The following is a 22,197-nucleotide window of genomic DNA, read 5'->3' as shown; positions in this document are numbered from 1 at the left end:
CGGGACTCTAAAACAATGAATTCATGCGAAATGTATAAGCACTTGATTTTATTAAGCAAAGTAATTTATTGCTTGCTTGTTCGAGGGTAGATTTGGTAGATATGAGGGCGGTGAATCCGAAGATTTCGATGTTCCGTAACTACTCCATTTAGACGATTGATAACCACAAACTCTTTTTGGACGACTATTGTGCTATTATCCAAGGTTCTTCTCAACAACTGATACTTACCTGCATTTGGCCGGTACTTATTCAGGGCATAGTCAAGTACTTTCATCATGCAAACAATCGTATTACTCAGGATAAATAGTATAATTTTCCAGTGCTTTAAAGTATATCTTCTCGCTGGAACTAACTAATGTTCATCTATTCAGTTCAAACCTGCCTCCGGTATCAAATACATGTTCAATCAATATACAAAATGTAACCCAAACCCCATGATCTCATGCAACGCACCCCCCCAAAATGCTTTTATGGATCTTCCTCTCCCCGCTCTAGCTCGTAAAACAACATATAAACTTCCTTTTGCATACCCAAAACCTCACTAGTCTTACTTTCTTTTATCTTTTCGTCACTAATTCTCCACCATCTTTCAACCATCTTCTTTCTCCGCCTGGTACGAACTGTTTCTGTCAAAGATGTCCGGCTAATTTCTGGATTGGATGGAGATAGGTTGGGCGAGGATGAAGCGGGGGATGATCGACTGATGGTACTAGATACTTTGGACAGAGTTTTCCGAGCCGAACGTCCCAAGGAGCGGATGCTACCAGTATCAGAATCTTGAGGAGCTGATGTGGGACCCGCTATTTTGGACGACGATGCAATGGAACTGGACGATGTTGGATTGACGCCAGAGAGATGTTTATTATTAAGTGAAGAGTCTAATGAATGGCGCCCGTTTATGTTTGAAAGAGAGGTGGTAGAGGCTGTCTTTGATGACAATAATTCTGGAGTTGATGAGAGGGTAGTGTTATCGCCATCATCCCTTGGAGTAGCGCTTGTCTGAGGGGTTGAAGGTAATGAAGGAGTATGAGTTGAAGATTTGGCATACGCCACTGATGGCTGGAAAGTATTTGGGGTTGAAAATGGAGCCACGAGATTTTGTCTCCGGAAAGATTCATAGTGTCCACTATGGTGACTTCCCTTATGACAGACTAGACTAAGAAGCTTGTACTTTCGTCGGTCCAGTAAACCTCCAAGTGGGAGCTGTTCAGGGAATGCCACCTTGGCAGAATTCTTCATTGTCGTTGATCTGGAGTCGAAGATTGATCTCGACAGATGAATCGCCATGACTTTTGGGAATTTTGTAATACGGACATGTTTGGCGATTTTTCGCTTGGGAGCAAATCTTGAATCTGGTAGTTCGACATCGAGAAGCCCCTCTTCGGGGTTTGTCTCTATAGCAGCCTTAAGTTTGTCGATTGATATTTGAGTCTTCTCCTTGAATTTTTGAGAATTTGATCGAGAATATTCTTGTTCGAAGGTTTCCAAGGCATGTACTAATCTACACTTCTCGCACTTGAAGTCCTCAATATATTCTGTTTTAAACATTCCATCAAAGCATGCATTTAATGTGGTAGATGTGGCCTGAGGAACAGTCAATGTAAGAGAACAGAATGTTGTCTGTGTAGGCCTTGGTTTAAAACCACAAGTTAAGCATTCAATTTGTGACTCAGAACCACCTTCGAATGGGAACCCATCTTCCTGATCAACGTCACTATTAAGCTCTCCGCCTCGCTGGGGCGACCTTGATGAAGTTGAGCTTGCCTTTTCTGAGTTGTGAGAAGAATCTGAAGGCGCTTTTGTCGCAGGAGAGCTGGCCTCAGGTATGGCGCTATCATTCAAACTGAGCTGGCCCAGCTCCTCATTCACAATTCCTTCATTTGAAGTGTGCATTTCTGCAGTGACAGCCTCCAAACCCCTTGCATGGTTTCTCGCCCTGTGACCTGCATGATATTCATCGTTCAATCTCTCAGCCACTACTTGCAAGAACTCCTGCGCGTCCTGTTGTTGCCGGCTAATCCTCTGCTTGAAAGCAGCTTCTAGTGCACTTACAAATGGTCCAGCAGATATCGTCTTTCTGTATAAAGGTCTTTCGTTCAATGCATCCAAAATTTCCTTGAGTCCCGTGGTAACTAAGCCCTTTTGTAGACCTTCTATTTTCCATGCTGGTAAACCCTGCCGCGCCGGGTCCTCCACAATTCGACTGTATACCTCTGAGTTATCCAAGTCTCTTCTATGCGTTTCCCGAATCAGATATATGCGTAGGTCGCCTAAGCCAGCGAGGGCCTGGAGTACTGAATTTATAAAACAATCATTGGCAGTATTGGCCAAGCCTACCACTCCTTTCTTCCTCGTATTGGATGACGAGTTTTGTTCGTCCATTAGGAAGGTTGGCGCAAACACATAGACGAGTGTAATTGCAGCTAGAGAGGCGCCCGCAGCATATGTTAAAGTTGTGAATTGTTTATCTGGCATACTTTCGTCAAACTAAAGATCGTCGGGAATCTCGGGGGGAGGTCGGATAAGATGGTGGACGAGTTGAATCAAAGATGAGGTTGAGGAGAAGAGGTGGTGAGGAGAAGAGGTAATGTTGAAAGGCTGAGGAAGAAGTTCCAATAATCACTGCTCCATCACAACACACACCTTCGAATTAAACCGTTTTGGAGACTTCTGTCTGAGTCCAAGAAAATAAGGAGTTGAAGCTTATAAGTTCTTTGTAGTAAGATCAAGTCCCCGCTGCCAGAGTTGTTCCGGATCGCAGTATAAATAATGGATTAAGTGTCAACTCCTTGAAAGCCCTCCTCCGCAGACAGTGCACAATGCCCGACAGTCATGAATGATCTGAGGAAAATACTTTTTGAAACGAAGGCATTCCGAAATCTCTTATCAATATCAACCGAACCAAATATTGGCAATACAGACTTCATTTTGTCGTTACCCCAGTCTTTGTTCATGCCGATATTCCGACGCTAGTGGAGGGGTGAATGAATTAAATGGAGGTGTCAAGTAAGCAAGCCCAAATATTTTTGGCGATTGGGACTCACGACGATTATTCGGAGGTCCCCTCAACACATTGTCTTTCAATGGCTTCATTATTACAATCGCGGGTACCTTCATGCCTAGCATGCCTACGCCGGACAACAAATAGTTTCGGTGATGGACTGCTATTCTCAGGCAGTCAGCAGGTCCGAGGCAAGAAGAAGCTTGCGAAAGAAAAGGATCATAATGTTACAATTCAGTTACTGAAACCTGTCATAGGAATTGGCAGAAAGGGCAAGTTCGCATGTACCTGCAGGCCATGAAAAACTCCAGTTACTAATTTTGGTACAGGAAGAATTGTTCAAGTTCCTCCCGGATTGATGCGAAATAAACTGTATGGCAGAGGATTTGCTGTATATGTGACACCTACAGAATCTGAACAAGTTGGTTCGAGGAAAAATGTCTCTCTTCCTGATAGTACTTTTGGAAAGCGCAAACCCGCCAGAATAGAGCCAGTGCAAGATCAGAAGAAGGCGATAAAATTCCTCAGCGGAGAACGTCGCCTGAATATCAAGAAAGTGGTTGAGCTTGAATTGCTGAGCGTACGTCTACCTTCAATTTTTCCACAAATTAAAAGACAAGAAAAGCTGACTGATTGTGAATAGCCCGAGCGCTCCACGGCTATCTTATCTGACTTGATACCACCTTATATAGACTTCTTCGAAACGGCCATTACTGTTGCTCCCCTACCGGTAAAGAAGGTCTCACCATCCCTAGCGTCATCTTCTTCAATATCCGCTGCAGCTTCAAAGAATAGTATAGGGAAACCAGAAAGGGTGCCCATCTATGGATCGGTATCAACTGCGGATATAGCCGCAAAGATGAAGACCATCTTAAGTCAGGACTCGGAAGGAAAACGGGTTGTGTTTGGACCGGAAGATATCAAATTTGTTCAGGAGACGGAAGAAAAAGACCGTGTCAAACATTTGGGCATTTTTGAGGTTGATATACAACTCAAGGGAGCTCCTGAGGCTGTTCGAAGGTCGATCAAAATCAATGCTCAAGATTAGAGTTTGAAGATGAATCAAACAGACATCGATGAGGACTTGAGTAATACCTAGATGTAATAACATACATTTCTCAAACGGGAAAGAGAATGTACATGCATGATTGGATTCGATTAACTTGATGTGAAATTGTAAATATCAACTAAACGCGCCAGTTTTTGTCATTCATTCATGAATTGAGGGGGGTAAAAGCCATTGGGAAGGCAGAATTGCTTTGCGTAAGAAGTCCAGCCGCAAACATTCGATATGCAGTCGTAGAAAGAATCTCATTGGTTGTCAAGCGTTGGTTCATTCATCAATCTATTCTATACATACAGCATCTACTCGTCTTACTTACCTACTCCTTTCTCCTGTTGAATCTGTGGCCTGCTTCCGAATATGCTCACTTACTCTGTAAATCTTCGAGCATAGCTACACCTCACGCTCTTCATCTTTCTGCTATGACCGGAATAAAGTTTTCGCTTCCTCTGGCTGCATGCCCAGGAAAGCGAATAATAAGCCCGAGGGGAAGATGTTCAAACAAAGACGAAGCATGATGAATCGGAGGATCTCGCCGTAGTTTCTTCGGTAATGCTACATTGATTGATATTGCCATGGCTATGAGATCAATTTCGCCGGAACCCCACTTGTAAACACTTCATCGCTTTTCCTTCAAAAGGATGGAAGTTACTGACCTGGTGCCTCACAACCACCAGCTTGAATTGTAAATACTGGACCTACCTACTTCAGCTTATCTGTACTTAACTTTGACCCATCGAAAAAGCAAAGGTTCAGAATTCATTGGAAAGAAATAAGTGAAAAAGGTACGTCACATTAACTGAGGTTCAAACTCGGGGTTCCATATCTTTTTGATTCAAGACCAATGAATGCCAACAAATTGATATGTTGGAGGATCCCATTTGGAAACAGCCCCCCACCATTAGCGTCATTTACCAAGTGACGGTATCGGTCCTGAAAATCCAAAATACTCCACCCCTCTCTATGACCTTCTACTAAAGAAAACCTTTTCCATCTTGTTCAACGATTCTGATCATTTATTGATTCTTGTTTTTCTCCAAATCTCAGATACCCCTTTTTTGAAAACTCCAACTCCAACTCCAACTACAAATTACAAACTACAAACCTCATACTTCAAATACACAATCACAATCACAATCGAAAATATGGGTTGCACAGACGTTCTCAGCCGAAAGTCCGGAGTCATCGTTGGTGATGATGTCCTCAAGCTTTTCAACTATGCTCAAGAGCACAACTTTGCCATTCCAGCCATTGTATGTTATGATAAAGTTGAAAGAATGTGTGTGCGGGCATCAACTAACTGTGGCAGAACGTTACCTCCTCCTCAACTGTCGTAGCATCCCTCGAAGCTGCTCGCGATGCTAAGTCCCCAATTATCCTCCAAATGTCCCAAGGAGGTGCCGCTTACTTCGCTGGAAAGGTTAGAAAACAATCTTACCCAATCAGAGATTACCGTATCTAATCATCTCACAGGGTGTTTCCAACGGTAACCAAGAGGCATCCATCGCTGGTGGTATCGCCGGTGCTCACTACATCCGTGCTCTTGCACCAGCATACGGTATCCCAGTTGTCCTCCACACTGATCACTGCGCCAAGAAGCTCTTGCCTTGGTTGGATGGTCTTCTCGACGCCGATGAGAAATACTTCAAGGAGCACGGCGAGCCTTTGTTCTCCTCCCACATGATCGATTTGAGCGAGGAGGAGGTCGACTACAACATCAAGACTACTGCCGAATACTTGAAGAGAGCTGCACCAATGAAGCAATGGCTCGAGATGGTATGTCAAGAAATCTGGGAGGTTTGAGATGACATCTACTAATTGGCTTTACAGGAGATCGGTATCACCGGTGGTGAAGAGGACGGTGTCGACAACGAGGATGTTGACAACAACTCCCTTTACACTCAACCAGAGGATATCCTTGCCATCTACCAAGCTCTTTCCCCAATCTCTCCATACTTCTCGATTGCCGCTGGTTTCGGTAACGTTCACGGTGTTTACAAGCCAGGTAACGTCAAGCTCCGCCCAGAGCTTCTCGGCAAGCATCAAGCCCATGTCAAGCAAGCTATTGGAGCCAAGGAGGACAAGCCAGTCTTTTTGGTCTTCCACGGTGGATCTGGATCTTCCAAGCAAGAGTTCTTGGATGCCATCTCATACGGTGTTGTCAAGGTCAACCTTGATACCGATATGCAATTCGCTTACCTCACTGGTATCCGTGACTACGTCCTTAAGAACAAGGACTATCTCATGACCCCCGTCGGTAACCCAGATGGACCAGACAAGCCAAACAAGAAGAAGTTTGAGTAAGTATTCTCCAATCTCTAATTTCTTGACAATAATGTATACTAACACTGTAATAGTCCCCGTGTTTGGGTTCGTGAGGGAGAGAAAACCATGTCTCAACGTCTTGCCGAGGGTCTCAAGGATTTCAACACTGCAGGACAGCTATAAATTTATAATGACTAGCGAATATTCAGATTGCGTTTCAAAAATTTACACGGTTTAGGACATTGTTATGAAATACATAACGAAGTGCGGAGAAATGGTGGTTGGGGTGGAGGAGTTTTGGTCAAACCTATGAATGCAACGAATGCCATGAGAAACCTATTTTATCATGCTTGATATCATTTTGATTAGATGTATTGCTTGTGAAATGTGGTGTCATTGTGATTTTTTTTCAAGATGTCATCAATATGATTTATTATATCAAGAGAACCAGAAGAACAAATAGCCGGATCCTTCATCTTTAGTTACGCGCTCTCATCAGGTTCAATAGGTAAATCTGCTAATTGACCCGTTTAGCCGTTAAACTCTCCCATTCAAGTTGGTAAAGGATAAGCCACCTACGAAACGCGGCCTTCTTTTCCTAAATGCCTAGTAAAGTGATTAATACGAGTTAGTGGTTGTAAGTAGGTAGGTAGATAATATGATTTTCGAAGGTGGCTCGGGTGGTTATATGTGATCACCCAGAAAGTTCGAATTTATATTATGCCGAAAAAAAAGTTAAAAAGAGATTCACAGATGGTTGGCTGTTTGAACCAATTGTATAATATTTGGAGGAGGAGATGATTCGTGGCAGGAAGTAAAAGAACTGGAGACGTAAGTAGTAAGGAAGACGACAGTTTGTGTAGTAGATTTGTAGGGTAATGTTCAGAGTATTGATTGATTGGGAGATTGGGTGTGCTTGAGCTCTCCACTTTACATGTATGGGTGGTACGGATACCGGGACGCTGGGAGAGGTTGATGGTATTGATGGTATTGATGATATGGATGATATATGACATGTTTTATATATGTAGTACCTACTAAACAGACTGTTGAAGATTGTACTTGTAGATGTATTGGTACCTATCTGACTCCCTAGGTGGCAACGGTTCGGATGACCATTTCTTTTATCCTCTTCCTTCTTTTCGAATCTGCAGGTACAATCAAATCCCAATTCACAAGCTTGAGAAATAATGTCTCCAATCTATGGTATCTGACCTGGTCTCGGGATGAATGCCTTCCTCCCATCCCACCACCGAAGAAAAACGGGCAGTACTATGGTAGATGACGCTCTCCACAAGCGAATGGGACCTAATTCGAGGGGCAAATGCCAAGCTTTTTTATAATCCCCTGCCATTAAAAGTGCTTCACTCCCTCCAGACTCCTTACCAAATACCTTTAGAAAGACCCATCCCAGGTATTCGTCTCCTCATCCATCACAAACCTCGTTGGTACTAATATCACAAGGTCAATCCTTCCTTTCCCTTCTTCCTCTCAAATATTCTTGTTTCTTGTCCTTCTTCTACAATTCTTATTCGTTGAATACCTTTTGTTTTCCATACATATTAATCGTCGATTCGAAGGCGCTATTCTTCCAACAAATACTCATATTCCGCAACTGATTCAGCGCAACTCAGATTCCTCCACAAAACTCCAGATTTTCATCCCTCCAAATCAATAATCTTCTCCACAAACAACAAAAAATACCATCAAAGATGTCTTCAAACGAAACCGAAGGAGCTGGCGTATCTGCGCAAAATAAAGGGTCTTGGAGTGCTTTCTTAAAATCCATCGCTTCATTCAATGGAGATTTATCATCGTTGACTGCTCCACCATTCATTCTGTCATCGACATCATTGACTGAGTTCTCTTCATATTGGGCAGAACACCCCAGCATATTTGTCGCACCTGCTGCAGAGAAAGATCCTCAGAAACGAGCACTTTTGGTCCTGAAATGGTTCTTGAGCACATTGAAGCAACAATATGCCAGTCGAAGTGATAAATATGGAAATGAGAAGAAACCACTGAATCCTTTCTTAGGAGAGTTATTCCTTGGAAAGTGGGAAGACGCCTGTGGAACTACTGAGCTCATTTCTGAGCAAGTCAGGTAATGTGATTCCAGATACACTTCATGTGCCATCTCTAATGTTACCTCTAGCCATCATCCACCTGTTACCGCATACCAAATTTCCAACAAGAGACATGGTGTATTCCTACAAGGATATAACGCTCAAAAGGCATCATTCTCCCGAACCATTAACGTTAAACAAATTGGGCATGCAGTCTTCAGTATCCCCGCTTACAACGAAACCTACCTCATTACTCTTCCAAATCTTCACATTGAAGGTTTGATCTTTGGCTCGCCATTCGTCGAACTCGAAGCCAAATCATATATTACAAGTAGTTCAGGATTTACAGCCAAGATTGACTATAGTGGCAAAGGATGGTTATCTGGCAAGAAGAACAGTTTCACTGCTACATTATACCCCACTGGCAAAGAAAAGGACACCTTATATACCGTAACTGGGCAATGGACCAAGCAGTTTGAGATCAGAGAAGGTGGAAAGAAGAGTGGTCTGATAGACTCTTATGATGCGGATGCAACACCTACCACTCCACTCATCGTTGCACCAATCGAGGAGCAAGATCTATTAGAATCGCGGCGTGCGTGGTCCAAGGTCGCAGCTGGTATCGCAGTTGGCGACATGGATACAACCGGTAATGAGAAGACCAAAATTGAAGTTTCTCAACGAGAACTTAGATTAAAGGAAAAGAATGAGGGAAGAATTTGGGAGAGAAGATATTTCACCAAGATGGATAATTGTCCCATTCTACAAACTTTGGCTCCTTGTATCCAATTAACAGCTGATGAGGATAAAACTGGTGGAATTTGGAGATTTGATGAGGCCAAAGCGGCCCGATATGTCAAATCGGAACAAACTCTACAGCCTCAACAAGTTAATGTACAAGCTCCAATTGTTTAATCACGGAACTTGATAGAGGGAGAATAATTTTGATGGGTTAAGCTATTGCGACAGATTTCGAGATATTATGAGGGGTGAATAATGGCGTAATAGGGATTGGATTGATGGTGGAATGAATGACTCGAATTGAGAATTGGTATATGTGTTGCCGTGGTTCTTTTGGATGATGCAATGGAGGGGGTGATTGCTGTGCTTGTACTTGGTCATAGAATCAGGAAGGGAGGGGAGGCATACTTTTTATACTATCAAGACTAACGAATTGAGGGCTTTTTACTAAGTTGATCATAGATGAGATGATAGTTCATAAGGGTTAGAAATGATTGCGGAATAAATACATGAATGAATCTTATCCTGTTGAAGGTGTTCGTTTTGGTGTTGGTGTGGGTTATGGAGTGGAGGGTATGATGGGTATGGTTGTGAGAGTGAGATATGCGAGCGATAACAATGTCGATGTCAATAGATGGATGCACCAAATTTACTCATGGTAATCATGTATCAAGGCAAAGAAATGGGATTCGCCTGCAAGGAATTCACAATGTTTTTCTTGATATTGGCTAAATTTATTCTGCAGAGTATCTAACGAAATGATCTTTCGAAGTTTCGTGGATTACTAGGCAGCTTTTGGTATCACTGGGGTTTTTCTCCTCTTGATTGAAGTACTTGGTATATATACATATATAGGTATGTAAGGTAGATATTGACAAACAGAGGGTAGAGAGGAGGCTGGGGAGGAAGTCAACAAGTGAAGGATGGAAGTGGAGAAAGAAAGATAGATAGATATCTTTTTGTTTTTGGAGGGTTTGAGGAATAGTGAGTGGTATATTTGTTCTTGTTCTTGTTCAGCTCAATACTAGGTGTTTTTCTAGGGAAGATGATTAAAGTATTCTGGGTCCTGGGTGAGATGTGTGATATTGTTATAGTAGGGAGGGATGGAGGGATGGAGGGATGGAGGGATAGAGGGATGGGTGGGTGGGTGGGTGAATGGATGATCAGTTATACTCGGGTTTTTGTTTTAATTTCTACATAATACATAATACATGCATATTTATTATATACGCTTGCTTGTCTTTCATTATCGTATATATGTACATACAGATATCTTTATCTCATGCCATCTCACTATTATATTATATTGCTCGAGGAATGGATATTAAATCTTTTCTTCTTCTTCTTCTTTTTTTTTTGGCTACCGAGGATTCTGGGAAAAGAAAATCGGGAAAGGGAAGGGAAATGAGATTGGGAATGAGAATTCCTTTCTGTGGGTAGGTAGGTACTTTCGAGGGTATTCATGTATATATGGGTTCTTGGTTCGGAGGGCATGGGAGATGTGGGAGATGGGAAATGGGGAATGAGGAGAATTGGGGGATGTAGGAGATGTGGGAGATGTGGGAAATGTGGGAAATGGGAAAGCAGCATAAGGAAGTAGAAGTAGAAGTACGTGTGTAAATGTGGGTGGGAATTTGGAAGTGGTGTTGAGGATTTGATTATGATCTGGTTCGTGTTTATGGGTTTCCAGTCTGCGTTTTGGGGTTGGGTTTTCTCGCGTTGCTTTTTCATTCTGCGGAGGTTGCGCGTGCGTTGGCTCTGCAATCTCCACTTTCTCGATCTTCTCTCTCCTAATAATATCCACATCCTTCTTTCTCTCGACGGGTTTCTCTTCGTCTCCTCGGAGTCTTGATCAGGCCCAGAAATTGCAAAGAGAGAAGGGGAAGTTAGTCTCGAGTACCTAGGTAGTGTTAGTAAAGCTCTGATGTAAGTAGAGCTGTTCCTTTTGTAGTTTCTCTCCTATTGTTCTCATCTACCCTGTCTTGGATATCTTCAATTACGACCCTTTGTCTTCTCATTATGCTCTGAGAGAAGTCATGCTTGCTATAGATACATAGGCTAAATACCTAGTAGTTCTCCGGAGCACGTGCTCCAGAGACAGCAAGAATACCTAGGTCCGTGGAAGTGGATGTGGGTTTTGAGAGATAAATGATAAATGACAGAGGATTTCACATAATACATCATACATGATTTCTACAAACCTTTTCCTAATATTACTAGATATATTGCAGTAAAGTGCGGAGACGGAGTGGGAACGACATTCTGGATCCTCTTAAATGTGCCAGGGGAAACTCGGCGTCGGACTGTGCACAGCTAGGAATTGGAACATGGTATTCTCTACGGTCATTTCTGATGATGAATTCGGTTGGTTGTTTTGAGGATGTATTTTGAAAATGCTAGAAAGACTGGATCTGTAGATACATGAAGATCAAGTGAGTGGTATCTTATGGTATGCGTTAGCACATTAGGTTGGTTACTCGCTTGGAAAGTAAAAAGGCTAGTGTTGTATGCTAGGATTTGATGGACGAAGAGCCATAAAAGCTATGGAGGTGGATCATTGAAAGTTTATGGATGGGGTTTGAGGTGGAGGACAGAACGTATACAGTTATAATATGCTCAGTGCAAATTGAAGAGTGTTCGCGGGGGATAGAGACTGTCAAAATTCTATTTGCATACCAACTGTAGCGGTCTTGAGTTTTTAATCGATCGTACATGCAAAAGTAACACTTGTACATAAAATGTACCTCTAGATAATGTGTATAGTACTAGCTTATCATTATTCAAGAACTTGCAGATTGGAAAGTATATTAAAATCCAAGATATCAAATATCCATAATCGATCATATTGAAACCCAACAAACTAACCACTTCAATCCATCCCATATCCCTAAACTTACATTCGCACAAGGGTGTTCTGGAAAACTCTCAAATCCCTCTCTTACCAGATTTTTCACCCCGTCAATCCCATGATCTACCCAAAGAGCTTTCTTAGGTATCATAGCATCCGTCTCGAGGTCTTCCCTATCGATACTCCCCATCGCAAAATCTAACATTTCAGGCCATTCTTCTGGCATAGGATTAACACGATATCAAACATTCGTCCCACAACGATCATGGAAATATCGAGTGCGAGTTTTAGATGATATATAAGCTATTAGGATGAAGCATCAGCTAATTGCGCAGCTGGGAATAACTCTTCAGCAGATACCCAAAGCCCTCTGAGATTTGTCTCATCATTATCTCGATTCTTCTGCGGCCTTAGTCAAAAGGAGCTGAGATACCGCAGATCGAGGAAGAAGCGAGAAGGTGATATAATTAATCGGTGAGCACAGCCAAAGTAGCAGTACGGCGCTTGTAGCATGACGACAGTCGTTGCAATAATCGGTGGCTATCACGAATAGCTGGGTATCGTCCACTGAGTTTGTGTTGTCTGAGTAGGGTGGAGGGGTCTTTGATAAAGAGATGAAGATTGGATTTCGGAGCGAATCGCGCGGTCGTTGCAACTACCACATGCTGAGAGAGAGGTTTCTGAAGGCATTTTCAGCGGTAGAAATGGTTGATATGAATGACGGACTTGGAATTTGTTGAGGATTAAGATTGCTTTCGATTTGATTCGAGGGATGAAGATAGTTGCTCTCTGGACTTTGGAGAATGGGAGTTTGTAAGACTCATGAATTGATATCAAGGTATATTGTCATATTTCTGTTCCTTGTTGATAGTGCTATGCTATCTTATACAAATATAAATGTATACATACTTGGGCTATGTGCAATGAATCCAAGAATCCAAATCTTGCCCTTTTCAATTGACGTTTCTTGAACATACTTTCTAAATCACATTGTCATAGAGCCATGGAGTAATGTTGTCGATGTTAAGCAGTGGAATCTCCATGTTTTCTTCAACTACGCTCGCGATTTCATCGTTGGTTGAAAAGCTGATGATGTTGTTGATTCTTTTGGGAACGGGATTTGCCAGATTGATTATTCTAATTCGATCTAGCTTTCTTTTTGCAGAGATGAGAGAGTAAGAAACTGAAAGTTATTATTCACTCACAGATTGTGGAACTTGTTACAGAATTCATAGAATCATCAGATGATTGCACGTTCGGCACAATTGTTCAATAAGCTCTGTCCTCCCCCCGCCATTTTCGGATATTCGATGTAGAAAGATGTGTTTGGACGCCAGTGATGTGACGCTTGAGGGATCTGATTTTGGTGGCCACTCCTGTCTGTGGATTAGAGTGTAGCCATGCTATCTAAACCTAGCCATTTGGCACCTCGTTTCATATAGAGCTGAATAGTGTGATTAGAGTATTCCACATTCCGGACCGCGATAATTTGAGACTCTAATTTGAACTCGATTGGGCGATTGAAAGTTTTCGGAAGTTGAGAGGTTCTCAAGGATCAAGATCTTCTCGAACGGGTAGATGAAAGCTCTTAAGTCCCTTGTTCTAGGCTAAACGATTGCAGATTCTAGTAGCCGTTTCTTAACCCATTCTTTGAACAAGCTTCCATAGAGCCAGGAATTTATGGTCAGTGTGTATGAATAGTAGTGTGTCATGAATGGTCGAATCAAGTAAGTGGATGGATGTAGAGATTGCTAGGACGAAACGAGTCTGATGAGGGCTGAGGCCCAAGTATATATGGTACAGATACATTGTAAGAGAACCATGTTGAACTACACCCAGGCAATATATATCCAGCTTCACTAAATCCAGAGAGTCCGAACTCTTTAGCGTAGTATGAAACTTTTGGGAATAACATATCAAATTCCGCAAGGTTACGTGGTGCATAAACAACACGGTACGAATGGAGATAGAACGATGAAGTCGAAAGGTAGTAGTAGATGAAATGAACACCTAAATCAAAACCAACCCAGCAATGCCAATCTTCTCTGTACGTCACCAAACTATCAGGTTGCACATATATGTAAGTCGGAAAATAAATCCGGACAGCACTACCTATTCACTGGGTACCAGAGTAAATCAGCGACTATACAGATGCACAGCTAGAGTAATGAATTCCCCGGACTCTAGTCCAGAAAATGGTAAACTATTCCCCGCATCGAATGTTGGAAAGAACTATCAATCTATCATCTTCTACGTATCTGTCAACCGTAAACAACTGAACTTCCCGAAGACTACGAGGTGTACATAACATGTACAGCTGCAACCATTCCGGAGTAGTCAAAGACTGTAGGATCCACTCTCAAGCGGACCGGATCTCACTGCGGGGCTGTTAAATCATCTACTATATTCCAATTCACCGTAAATATAATGTTATAAATGAAACCTTCAAACACAAATCATCCAAGGCCGGATGGTGTAGTTGGTTATCACATTCCCTTTACAATATGCCTCTTTGAAGTGTGTCTGAAATCGGGAAAGGTCCTGGGATCGTGCCCCAGTCTGGTCATTTACTCTTTTGGCTTTTGGTGGTAGGGAAATGAAGGGGGATTTCTTTTTTGTTCGCTTATGAACAAGATTTTTGTGTATGTTCCGTGCACATTTGCCGAAAATTACTTGGAACCGGGCAACAATATATCATGAAAGTCCCCATGCCGTACACAAAATCAACAATTGGTATGATCATTCATTAATTACCTCACTGTTGTTGTTCATGATACCGGTACTCACAGCTTTTATTTCGGGTCAAGCTAGTCGGCAATCACGCAAACCCCCGCATGCATTTCCAAGCTCCGTTGCGAAATTTTCCCCTCTGAGCTCCGTAATACCAGGGCCCCAAGTCATAATCGCGCACGAAATGGGTACATACGGGGCCTTGCGGAGAACAATATGTGCGCTGACGTGCATAAGCCCACTTATCGGTTAATAGACGCTCAGTCACATTCCATATTGGTTAGGTCTCGAACTTCTTTAGAAATTCACATGTAAGATTACAATTCGACGTGTATCAGGGAAGGTTAATAAAGTGCCAGGACTCAAAGTGGTTAGACTAGCGAATAGAATGATGTGGTACAGAATTTCTTTAGAGTTCGCAGAGCTGACAGAAATATCTTTGCGAATAGGAATAGTGAATGTAGACTAGCTTTTGTGATACTACCATCTAGAATTTCCAATGTCACTTTGATTATACTTGCATATCTCGAATTGTAATAATGGGATCAATGAATGCTATTAGCCGGTAAGCTGTTCCGATAATCGTTCTTTTCTACCGTCGTAGCTAAATTATATGTTACGTTTCCGTTGTAACTTCTATCGATCAATCAGGGCCAGAAGGAGCAAGTGTGATTTCTTGAAGCTAGGTTTCGCATATCTTTCGCCTTGTCCCGATATGATGTTCATAAACAAATATGCCGGAATTTGTTTCCTGGGTATAGAAAACCTCCACATTTTCAAAGTACTCTATTAGACCCGGAGCTTATGCAAAGTATATTTCTTTGTCTAGTGGCCAGGAGTAGAAGTTTATCTAAAGACTGAAAATAATCTGGACGAGGTTGATGCAGAATACATACAAAAATGATATCAGGCCTGCATAAAGCCTTTCTTACTGGGCCAATAGTAGACACGGTGGATGTGGCGTCCGGTCCAGATGTAGGTTCGTCGAGCATGATGGCTAACGGTGCTGCGGCAAGTTTGATTCCGATACTTACACGCTTTTGCTGACCTCCTGATATTACCGGTTCGGATGGATCACCCACAAGTATATTTTGACTATGACTGAGTCCAAGACAAGAGAGGAGATCATCAAGATGACTTTAGATTTCAATTCCTGTTCATGTTCAAGATAGGCGTATCCTCGCGGAGTGGAGAATGCTCTCCAGCACTGTAAGCTCAGACAGCATAACGTCGTCTGGTGGAACATAACCAATGATCTTCTTGAGCCTAGCCTGATCAACACTAACGTTCAGAGTACTGTATACAACACATATAGTCCGATATACTCCTGACATCGCCATTCACATAAGTTGTGTCCGAGGTTTCTATAAGTCTACTCACCATCAATCGAGTAAAAGAGTCAGAGAAATATTAATGAACCCACTGGGAATATCCCAAGGAATGAAAATCGTCGTGAACTACCTTAATGACATGAAGAGTGCACATCGCCTTGGATGAGCTGAAAGATCCAAGAGAACAGTACTTACCTGGAGGAGGACATGGAGTCTGCTCTCGACCTCTATCGGGGCAGTAATAACCTGACTTACGTGTTATCGATACGTAGGGACCCTGACTTTGCTGACAAGTATTCCAAAGTTTCCAGACGTGTAAACTCGCATTCTGTCGTTGGGAGGATAGTATTGAGATGGAATCTGACCCCCATTATTTGGACCTGTAAAATCAGAGAGAGAGAGAGAGATTTTCAAAGAAGCCAAGATTGGAGGAAGTGATATTGCTCAAAGCAACAGGTGTAATAATTTCGGCAAGACAAAGGAGCCATCATGGACTATTAAAACGTATGTATTATATGGAGTTGAATTGAAACCATGGCTCGACTAGTCTCGAGTCTCAGGCCAATACCATTGCTCGTAAATTGAGGAATGAACGAACGATGATGACGAGTATACATGTATATAGAGTTGGAGCCAAAGCACGGAGTACATGAACGAACATCGCAATCCGACTCGTAGGATTCGAAATTTCGGGCTGACAAGCACGGAATACCACCCTCTTCTTACCGTATATTAATACATTTAATATAAACCCCCATGCCAATGGCGTTAAAAGTAACATTGTGACAGGGCTGGTCGCCAGCGCTTACATGTAAGAATATGAGGTTCTTAATAACGTCTTGCCCAAGTGTTGCGAGACCAAATGATAAATGTACATAATGTCTTAAAAATTACCCAAGAGATCAAAAATTCTCTCAGAAGCCGATTGAAACAATGGCCGCTCCCCAAGAAAAATATATTCATGATATTAACGGATCTTGGTTACTCGTGAGTTAGCGATCTCAACACAGGACCGGTAACCTTCAAGAATTGCGCATTTATGCTGACTAAGTAACCTTGTTCTTGGTCCTTTCTAGAACAAACGCCTCTCAGACTCACTTAAACATGTTCTCCGACTCCAGAATGTAAATTGGTTTCTCCGGCGCGCGATATCTTTTGCAGATGTAACTATCCATGCATCTCAATCAAAAGATGAAAACGGGTTGGTGACCATCATGATGGATCATGTTGCGGGCGTGGGACTTGCGCTCACGACCGAGATGAGACGATTAAATTGGGCGACGCGAAAACAAAAAGATTGCATATGGGGCAATATACGGACGCGGAGTAGATATATTCCTACTGCAAATGTAGAGGAAGGAGAGAAGTTTCTGAAATCGGGTTGGTTGGAGGAAACGGTTTTGGGTGACTGTTTACAAGATAAAACTGAATCGTCGACGGGTTCTTGGACAAGTGTTACAGTGACTATCTTTATTTTCCTGCTTGGTAAGGGGACATGACTGACTTGTCTTATCATAGGTATGGGGATTTGAACAGATCAAAGGCGAGCGGAGATTGTCACGGCATATTCTTGTTCGAAAGGGATATGAGATTGCAACGGCTAGACTGGTCTATGACTATATAGGCCCTATACACCCCGTGCAGTAATTACGAAGATGGATATAGTACCGATGAATTTACGGTATGAGAAGTGTCGCGTATTTCTTCACGGTGTTTCCGACGTATGGTTTCGGGAAGGACATGAAATAAGATGCAGCCGGAACTGTTATCAAAGTTTCGATATCCGACGTTAGTACGATGATATTGTCCGTCATCGGAGGCAGAGTGTTGGGCTTCGTGGATGATCGAAAAGATTTCATTTTATGTAAAATAGCATAGCGAATTTTAATGATCCAAATTTTACGACCATATCTAACATTGTCAGACGGCAGTACAATCTTAGATAATCTGACTCTCACAACTACCAAAGAGTGACATCTAATCTTAACAAAGGCTAAGGGCTTGCAATACCTCTTCGAACTTATACAGCTTCTACGTGTCAGCATTCCATTGCGACATACAGAATTTTACGCCGCTAAGCAGGGAATCAAAACCCTGTACTTCGCAATACGCCAAGGGAAAGCCCCTTTTTTGACGTGACCTTTCTATCCTTCACTGGGACCAATCTTCTTACTGGATGTACCTCTATACTTCGACAGACACGCCTCATTCACTCGGTCATATCTAATTACAAGTCCAAAATCAAATACGTTACTTCATCAATTGTCTTCTTTGAGATTTACATTTGTGACATTATGCAAGCAGAGAAGATATTAAATACAACCATTGCTTTCTAATAAACTTGATCATCATTTATTAAAATGATAAATTACAAGTCTACATACAGTTTGCACTCGCGTGCGTATTAATATCTAAAGCTGCAACACCAAATCTTATAAAAGCCCCATCCACATTAAAAGAAGTAGATTCTTATATCCTTCGCACACGCCTCATCTTCTAATACACCAGACCCCCTAATAAAACAAATAATTTACCTAATTACTAACATTTCCACTCTCCAAGTCCCCATCCTTCTCAGAGAAGTCAACTTGAGCCTTCGTTCCCTTTCTAGTGATATGCGAACTCTGCGCCTTCAAAATCTCCATGATCACCATTCCGGGGTCTTCAGCATCGGCGTTGCTTGTCACACCGGTTGTCTTTCTGGCCCGAGTTCTGAAATAGACCCTCTTGACCCACTTCCAAGACTCTATCCCCCAAAAGAACAAGAAAGACTCGACAAATACGATTCCCCATTCCCAGCTAATACCCTCATGTTTGAATACCTTTCGGTTGATAACAGGAATATATAGTGTGGGAAACACAGTTACGAATCCAGCCACGACAGCCCAGAACAAAAGTTTGTTTGCCCAGATATCGTGGATCCATTGAGTGAAGTACTTTTTGCTTTTAGGTTGCATGCGGAAGAAGGATCTTCGCATGTTGATCATTTCCCAAGCGAGGAAGAGAGAGAACCAGGTCAAACAGACGAATGTAGTTGCTCGAGCTCGGAAAACGGTATCACATCGATCGGAATAACGATCATTGCAGTCGAAACCGAGATCACCGTTACCCCAACCGAAGAGAACAAGAGAGAAAGCGGAGAGGCAGAGAGCTGCCATCCAGAGGCCGTAGACTACCATGTCGATCATTATTTCTAAGGTGAATACACCATTCTGAGGTGGTCGATTCATGATATCCGGTGCGGCGACCTCGAAACCAAGACCCATATCTGGCATACCTGAATTTTATTGTCTTAGTAAACGACTTTTGATACAATTTAGGCGAGATCTTACCTGATGTGATCATAATGACCCATAGAATCTCTACTGGTGCCAGTGGAAATACTGAAGTTCCCATAATATCCTTGAAAGCGAGACCAATCAGAAGTGTGCAAGCTTGAGCAATATTCTGCGCCAGCAAATGTAATATGAATTTTTGAATGTTGTCAAACATTCTTCTCCCTTCTTCGACAGCATTAAGGATCGAAGCAAAATTGTCGTCCATAAGAACGATATCCGATGCATCCTTAGCTACATCTGACCCTGCTTGACCCATTGCAATACCGACATCTGCTCTCTTCAGTGAAGGCGAATCGTTGACACCATCACCTGTCATGGCAGCAAATTTTCCTTTCCTGTGAAGAGCTTCGATCATTCTAACTTTTGTCTGTGGCGAGCAGCGTGCTATTACTAGAGGGAGCATTGGGAGAGCATCAATTTCTTCATCGCTGAGCCTGTCGAAATCGCTAGCTTTCATGACCATCACGTTCATCACATCTTGCCCTAGTGTAGAAGAGTCCTGGGGTAAGATTCCTACCTGTCCTGCGATAGCACGAGCTGTTTCTGGATGGTCGCCAGTGAGCATATGCACCTTGATACCAGCCTGGTGGCATTTTTGCACCGACTCCAAAGATTCCACGCGCGGAGGGTCATAAATTCCAATCAGTCCATGAAAAGTTAAATCTTTCTCTACGTCTGCGCGATCATGTTTAGCATTGATTCCGGTATAATGTTCCCATGGTTTACCAGCCAGAGCTAGAACGCGAAGACCATCGGCGGCAATGGCTTCCATGTTGTTGAGAATATCTTCGCACATTCCTTCGTTCATTGTTACGAGCTCTCCGTCTCGCATTCTCATCTGTGAACATGATGAAAGAATCCGCTCGACTGCGCCCTTTGTGAAAACCTGTGCGCTATCAGATTGTTCATGTTTGAAGATGACTGACATTTTCTTGACATCAGAATCGAAAGGGAATTCAGCGATTTGTTTCCATTGAGGCGCACCTCCGGAAGTCCACCGTTCCCTATTCCAGTTGAATCTGGAAGCAAAGACTTGAATTGCTATCTCAGTTGGGTCACCTCTTGCTTTCCACTCGTTATTAATTTTATGAACATGCGCAAGATTTGCCATTGAGGCAATATTAAGGAAGGCTTGGAGATCGGGGTTATTTTGTAGAAGATTTGAGGAGGAATCCGCTTTTTCTTCAACCTTTTCGTTGCGCGCTTGATACGGAGACTTTTCGCTGTGAAATAAATCTCCATCTTCGGGGTCGAATGATTGACCGGAATCACCAACCGAGTAAGTCCCCCTAGCGGGCAGCCATATCTTTTTCGCTATCATCTTGCCTTGGGTAAGAGTTCCAGTTTTATCCGAGCAAATATCTGCAAAAGTTAACCATCGAGCATTATTGCGATAAAAGAAAGGCATCTTACCAGTAACGGCGCCTAGTGCTTCCAGGGCATTCATTTTGCGAACAACCACATGTTTATCATACATTGCGTTAGCTCCTGCGGCCATAGTGATAGTCAAGACTACTATTAGCGAAGCCGGAATCATCGAAAGTCCTGTAGCTACAGCGTAAATGATGACTTCTCGGTTGTTGGAAAATCTATTCGCAGCTAACACGATAATTGCACAGATGACGGCGACGACGAATAGCCCACAAGCAAGTTGCGCCAGCTTCATTTGCAATGGAGTACCAACATTTGTGCCAAGAAAATTGCCGATATAATCAAACATGGTAAGAAGCCCAGCCTGGGCATATCTATGCGGCAAAGCTTTGCCATCCTCATTACGTTTGACCTCTCGGAATTTACGCCTCTGCTGTCGAAGACTCACGGCAATTGATCCAACTTGTGATTTCATACCCACTGCGAATATAATGCCGCGTGCTCGACCTTTAGTAACTGTAGTGGAGCTGAAAGCAACATTAAGACGATCACCGGCGCTGGCATTCTCAGGAAAAATTGCATTTGAATTCTTTTCAATGGGTAGCGATTCTCCTGTCAATATCATCTCATCGGTCTCAAAATTCATACTTTCAACCAATCTACATACGGTCTGTTAGCATATACTCGGGACTATGGGGGTATTCTGGGTAAGTACCGCATATCTCCTGGAATTGTGTCACCGGTTTTGACCTCAACCATGTCGCCAATAGTAATTGTGACGGTAGCTACCGATCGAATTCCCCCTTCTCTCACAGCATGTGCCGTAGGTGAACTCAAGGAACGTAAAGAATCCATCGACTTTTCCGCCTTGAACTCATTGTAAAAGCCAATCACAATATTGAGAAATATGACTGCCGAGATGACACCGCCTTCAATATATGAGCCAATACCAAAACTCACGGCCATGGCCAATATTAGGACCTAAAAATAAACTTGGGTAAGTAAAGGAAAAATTAATTGTGAGGATAGGAGTAAACAAACCAAGATCATTGCATTGCAAATTTGATGAATAAGAATCTGCACTGGTTGAACACCAGGACCTTCATCAAGTTCATTTCTTCCATAGAGTCTAAGACGTTCTTCTGCTTCAGCCTCTGTGAGTCCATCCTCAAGGTTTGCTTCCAATTCATGTGCAACCTGCGCGTACTCTAAGGCATGAGCTGGCTTAGACAAAGGCTTGTTTGACTGACCTGAGACTTCTTCGACGATGTTAGCTCTAGCCATGTCGTATTATATGATGGAGTAATGATAGGATGTGTCGGAATGAATATGAGATCATACAGGGCGAAATTGACCTGAATAATATAAAAATGTGGTTAGAAGGACGTGGTAATATGTCTATTGAGGAAAATCACTTTCGCATTTGGGGATATACGTTCTTC

The 22,197-nt window shown here is 42.6% G+C and overlaps 8 protein-coding genes across 8 annotated transcripts; 4 read left to right on the top strand and 4 right to left on the bottom strand.

The window, feature by feature from the left end:
* Positions 1-469: 469 nt before the first annotated feature.
* EAF01_001725 (uncharacterized protein) lies at positions 470-2,476 on the bottom strand (the record flags this gene model as incomplete). Its single annotated transcript, XM_038909975.1, has 1 exon — positions 470-2,476. One exon carries the CDS (start codon positions 2,474-2,476, stop codon positions 470-472), a length of 2,007 nt encoding a protein of 668 aa, XP_038774787.1.
* A 608-nt stretch (positions 2,477-3,084) lies between these two features.
* EAF01_001724 (uncharacterized protein) lies at positions 3,085-4,050 on the top strand (the record flags this gene model as incomplete). Its single annotated transcript, XM_038909974.1, has 3 exons — positions 3,085-3,278; positions 3,336-3,582; positions 3,646-4,050. 3 exons carry the CDS (start codon positions 3,085-3,087, stop codon positions 4,048-4,050), a joined length of 846 nt encoding a protein of 281 aa, XP_038774786.1.
* A 1,160-nt stretch (positions 4,051-5,210) lies between these two features.
* EAF01_001723 (uncharacterized protein) lies at positions 5,211-6,817 on the top strand (the record flags this gene model as incomplete). Its single annotated transcript, XM_038909973.1, has 5 exons — positions 5,211-5,318; positions 5,375-5,485; positions 5,539-5,841; positions 5,896-6,365; positions 6,423-6,817. The coding sequence occupies 5 exons, from the start codon at positions 5,211-5,213 to the stop codon at positions 6,511-6,513; spliced, it is 1,083 nt and encodes a 360-aa protein (XP_038774785.1). The 3' UTR covers positions 6,514-6,817.
* A 1,225-nt stretch (positions 6,818-8,042) lies between these two features.
* On the top strand, positions 8,043-9,311 carry EAF01_001722 (uncharacterized protein; the record flags this gene model as incomplete). Its single annotated transcript, XM_038909972.1, has 2 exons — positions 8,043-8,434; positions 8,486-9,311. The coding sequence occupies 2 exons, from the start codon at positions 8,043-8,045 to the stop codon at positions 9,309-9,311; spliced, it is 1,218 nt and encodes a 405-aa protein (XP_038774784.1).
* Positions 9,312-15,517: 6,206 nt separating this feature from the next.
* Positions 15,518-16,417, bottom strand: EAF01_001721 (uncharacterized protein; the record flags this gene model as incomplete). The annotated part of the gene is made up of 4 exons (XM_038909971.1): positions 15,518-15,565; positions 15,612-15,852; positions 15,937-16,011; positions 16,302-16,417. The coding sequence occupies 4 exons, from the start codon at positions 16,415-16,417 to the stop codon at positions 15,518-15,520; spliced, it is 480 nt and encodes a 159-aa protein (XP_038774783.1).
* Positions 16,418-16,979: 562 nt separating this feature from the next.
* On the top strand, positions 16,980-17,953 carry EAF01_001719 (uncharacterized protein; the record flags this gene model as incomplete). The annotated part of the gene is made up of 3 exons (XM_038909969.1): positions 16,980-17,033; positions 17,123-17,506; positions 17,565-17,953. The coding sequence occupies 3 exons, from the start codon at positions 16,980-16,982 to the stop codon at positions 17,691-17,693; spliced, it is 567 nt and encodes a 188-aa protein (XP_038774781.1). The 3' UTR covers positions 17,694-17,953.
* On the bottom strand, positions 17,723-17,905 carry EAF01_001720 (uncharacterized protein; the record flags this gene model as incomplete). The annotated part of the gene is made up of 1 exon (XM_038909970.1): positions 17,723-17,905. The coding sequence occupies one exon, from the start codon at positions 17,903-17,905 to the stop codon at positions 17,723-17,725; it is 183 nt and encodes a 60-aa protein (XP_038774782.1).
* A 627-nt stretch (positions 17,954-18,580) lies between the features above and the next one.
* On the bottom strand, positions 18,581-22,039 carry EAF01_001718 (uncharacterized protein; the record flags this gene model as incomplete). Its single annotated transcript, XM_038909968.1, has 5 exons — positions 18,581-19,323; positions 19,379-20,746; positions 20,798-21,414; positions 21,471-21,736; positions 21,797-22,039. 5 exons carry the CDS (start codon positions 22,037-22,039, stop codon positions 18,581-18,583), a joined length of 3,237 nt encoding a protein of 1,078 aa, XP_038774780.1.
* Positions 22,040-22,197: the final 158 nt, after the last annotated feature.

This window comes from Botrytis porri (assembly GCF_014898465.1).
Source record: "Botrytis porri strain MUCL 3234 chromosome Unknown BPOR_002, whole genome shotgun sequence".
NCBI classification, from domain to species: Eukaryota; Fungi; Ascomycota; class Leotiomycetes; order Helotiales; family Sclerotiniaceae; genus Botrytis; species Botrytis porri.
The sequence above is the reverse complement of the archived record's forward strand: the minus strand, read 5'-3'. Positions and strand labels throughout refer to the sequence as shown.